General features: G+C 59.4%; 1 protein-coding gene across 1 annotated transcript; it reads right to left on the bottom strand.

The window, feature by feature from the left end:
- Positions 1 to 638: 638 nt before the first annotated feature.
- On the bottom strand, positions 639 to 2,542 carry PNMA3 (PNMA family member 3). Its single transcript, XM_049644450.1, has 2 exons — positions 1,188 to 2,542; positions 639 to 1,066 (listed from the first exon to the last, which is right to left on the bottom strand). Exons 1-2 carry the CDS (start codon positions 2,490 to 2,492, stop codon positions 971 to 973), a joined length of 1,401 nt encoding a protein of 466 aa, XP_049500407.1. The 5' UTR covers positions 2,493 to 2,542; the 3' UTR covers positions 639 to 970.
- Between the last annotated feature and the right edge of the window lie 1,500 nt (positions 2,543 to 4,042).

Raw genomic sequence — 4,042 nt, 5'->3', positions numbered from 1 at the left:
TGGCATTGCCAGCTGCTGAGTTGTCGTTCACCAGGCCAGTCCCAGGCCTCCTTGCCTGCAGGCTCCTGGTCTCCAGTGGCACTGTATAAACAAAAGCAGAACAACCTCCCACCACCAAGCCCTACCCCCTCCTCCTCCTCCTCCCCTCTACCTTTTCTTCCTCCTCCTTCTTTACCTCTTTCTCTTCCTTCTCTCCTACACCCTTTTATCCTCCTCCTCTTCCACTTCCTTCTCTTTCTCTTCCTCCTCCTCCTGCTTTGGAACCAAAGTTTCTCTGCTACACACTCACTCACACCAAAGCCAGCTGTGAGGTACTGGCCCACCAAGTACCAGTACTCCCACCTGCCAGGCTGAGCTGAAGCTCTGGCCCAAGGATCTTCTCCTCGTAGTTTTTGCTATCCTTGCCCCTATAGCCCTTCCAGGCTGTAGCAGAAGGAAACTGCCTGTAGGCTGGTGCTAGTCTCCCAGAGCCTTTGGTTCTCCTACCCTCACTTGTGCAGGGGCTTGAGGGCGCTGCCTTCCTGGGGGTCCCCTAGAATAGTGTAGATAGATAATATTGAAAACAGGCTGGACCATGTGGCCTCCTGTCTGGGGCATTACCTCTCTGTTGTACAGCTCTTCTTTGCCTGAGATGACTCCTTCAGGCAGGGCTGGTCCTGGGGAAGGCTCCTCCAGGCCCCACATGGCCTGGAGGTCAGTTGGCATCTTTAGCTCAGAGCCCACAGGGTGGGCATTTGGGGGTGGCCAGATGATGGGGCTGATGAATGAGTCCCCAGCTCCACTTTCTTCAGCCTCTGCTGTGTTGGGGTCTTTGCCTGCAGCTGGTGCACCCCATGTGCTGGCTGGGGCAACCCCCCAGTTGTGTCTCTGGCACCTCTTCAGTGCACTGTTGTTGGCCTTCACTGAGTCCCATGTAGCTTGGTGAGTGGAGTCTTTTTCATCTGGCAGAGGATGAGGGGGCTCAGCCTGGTCATGGCTTCTTTGCCCCTCTACCCCACTCAAGTCCCCTGCTGTTTCTGTGGGCTGCCCCTTTCCCTTTTTCCAATATCTCTTTTGTTTCCTCTGCCTGAAATAAGAAGAGGTGCCCTGTTCTCCTGAGCCTACTTGGCTTTGGGCTTGGGATGGCTCTTTTCCCAAGCCCTGTTCCCATTTCCCGACTCCATTGCAGCCTGTCTCTTCTGCTTTACCAAGAGCGGGTTTGGAGGGTTGCTACACTGTGCCCTGATGTGGCCATCTTCTCCACAGCTATAGCAGAATGTGTGATGTTTCCGTTTTCCTGAACCTCGGGAGCTGGCCCTCAGCACACACCCCCTTCGATGCTGTCCTCTGCCCCTCCTGCGCCGGGAACCTTGGGAAGGCCTGGCCTGAAGAGTGCTGTCAGGGGCAGCAAAAGACACTGCTCTGAGAGCATTGGCTCTGGCAGATGCCCTTACTCCTGCATCCGGCCCCTGTAGCCTCCCCCTTTCTGGACCAAAAGTGGCCTCCCACTCCTCCTCCTCACGCAGGAGCTTCACCAGTGCCAGGAAACCAGGTGGTTTCCTTCGCTGTTTCATCAACTTAAGCCTGTCTCGAAGTTTGTCAGTAAGGGTAGCCCCACTTAAGACTTGTTTCAGGCGAGCCTGATTCACATTCCTTCGCAATACTGCATTTTTTTCTACAGCTCTTTGGAGCAGGGGTTCCAAACGCAACACAAAGCTGGAGACTTTCTCTCCTACCTCCTGATAGGCCTTATAAAATTTCACATGGGCGATTTTACGACTTTCCACAGGTCCAAATACCTGTTGCAGGGCTGCCAGGCACTCCTCCACAGTTATGGCAGCATTGTTGGCCCGGAGCCCACTGACCACCTGCAGAGCAGGGCCCCGCAAGCATTCCATCAGCCGCCGCCTCTTTTCACCCTCAGGCACCTGCCACATCTGTAGCACCTCAGTGGTGTGCTCAAGCCAGGCTTCAAAGGCCAACGCCCCTGGGATGGACACACTGTTCCCAGAAAAGACTCTTAGTTCTCTGTACAACATTTGTTCTAGCAGAGGCTGCACTGCTGCCCCCAGGGTCTGGGCCCAGGTCCAGAAGTCAGGTGATATGGCCACTCTTGGAGCAGGGCAGTTGGTGTCTGATCCAAGCACTCTGTTCATATCTGACACTGTCCGCCTCTCTTCCTCTAAGAAGCGGTTCAGTCTATTGAGAAATTCCCCATCTGAGTTCCGAGGTTTTACAACCACTTCCCAGGGCCCTCCCTTTCCGGGTATTTCCCTGGGGATCAAAGCATAGTCAATATCTTGGGCAAGCTCCAAGAGAAATGCTTGGGCATTCTCTTCCCTCCTGAACATCCTGCCAATGACCCTATACCTGCCCAGGTGCCTGAGAGCATCCTGAAGAGTCTCCTCAAATTCATCCTCACCACAGTCCTCAGGAATCCCCAGGATAAGCATGGACCTCTGCGTGTTCAGATGTTCCCCCCGACACCAATCCTGCAACAGGGTCAGTGGCATGTCCCCAATCTCTGTGGAGCCTAATTTAGGGGATAATGATCACTGCGTGGTGCACATGTATCAGGCAAACTCCCAGGGCGACAGCAGACAGCCCAGATCTCCACAGCCTGTGAATACAAACGAGGCGAGAGCGAGGTTAAGCGGCCCGCCCCTCTGCGCCCACCCCCCAGGTGACCCTCCTCCCCCGGGGCGGTGCCTTTGCAGCCCAGGCTAGACCCCTGCCCCGCCTTCCACCCGCCTGCCGGGGCCACGGCCCCCTCCCCACCGCGTCCCTCTCGCCCCCGCGGGCTGCCGCAGTCCTACTGGGGCGGGCGGGCGGGACTCCCGGAGGGCTGAGCGCACCCTCCCCGGTTCTGGTACCTACCTTCCTCTGGGTCGGGGTCCTTCCTCGTCGAGGTCCCAGCAGGTGGGGCGCAGGGGCTGCGCCGAGCGGCAGCGGGGTCGTGCGCCCCTCTTTTCCTGGCTGCCTCTCACTCCCTCTCCTTCTTCCTCTCCCTGTCCCTCTCTCAGCGCGGCACGTGGGCTAGCGCGCCGGCGCCTGCTCGCCACCACTCTCTGCAGTGCGGACTCGGGGCGGGGGCGCAGTGGCGGCGGAGCGCGGACCCTCCGCGTCGCCCCGGAGACCGCCGGGCCATTGGCGCGCGCGGGTCACGCGGCCAGGCTGTGGCCACCGCCGCGGGCACCCCGGGACCGCGCGTGACGTCACCTGCTCCTTCCCCCGCCCCCGAGGGGGCGCTGGCACAGGTGGGGACCCTGGGGACCCGAGAGCCAGTGCCCCCATCCTAGACCCAACCCTGCCCACCGCCCGCCCCTCCCGGAACATGCTCTCGGGGCGTCAGCCTGGCGAGGGGTCCATATCCCCGCGTGCCCACCAGAGAGCCGCTGGGCAGGCCCGAGATGCGCCCGCCAGCGCTGCATTCTGGCATGGGTGGAGCGCGGGATGGGGGAGCGTTCTGGGGCTCCTTCACCTGTTTCCGCCCCTCCTCCACTCCACCCAGAACGGGTCCTGTCCCAGCTAGGCGAGAAGCACTTCGTCCAGGTGCGACTACGTGGAATAGATGCCACCTGCGCACATGAGCGCTCGCACACACCACCGCAACCGGGGGTCAGCAGTCCCCATACTCGCGCGGGGGCCGTGGCCGCTGTGGGCACACGACGGGCCAAGATGCGTCGCTGCCCCAGTGCCAGGGCCCTGCCCCAAAGAGGGTGACCCAGCGTACTGGTTTGCTTGGTCCTTTTCCATTTTGAGTGCTGCAAGTCCACTGTCTGGAAAAGAAAGCACTCCATTTGGAGCCCAATACCTTGGACCTGCCTTTTCGTGATGGCAGTGGGCTGTGGGTTGTACTGCATCTGTAGGGTCCCAGTGGTATCAGAAAGAGGAAAGGAATGATTGCCCTTCAGGCAAAAGGTCCAGTGGTCTGTGCTCCTGCCTGCTCTGCCAACTACATCCTCACCTCCTGTGTGCAGAGCTCTCCCAAGCTACAGAAGGAGGGACCTTTGGTGAATGCCTAGGTTAGGCTCACCCATCCAGCCAAGTCTGGAGAGACACC

The sequence above is a fragment of the Panthera uncia genome, chromosome X (genome assembly GCF_023721935.1).
Source record: "Panthera uncia isolate 11264 chromosome X, Puncia_PCG_1.0, whole genome shotgun sequence".
In the NCBI taxonomy this organism is placed as follows: Eukaryota; Metazoa; Chordata; class Mammalia; order Carnivora; family Felidae; genus Panthera; species Panthera uncia.
This window is presented reverse-complemented; position numbering and strand designations above follow the sequence as displayed.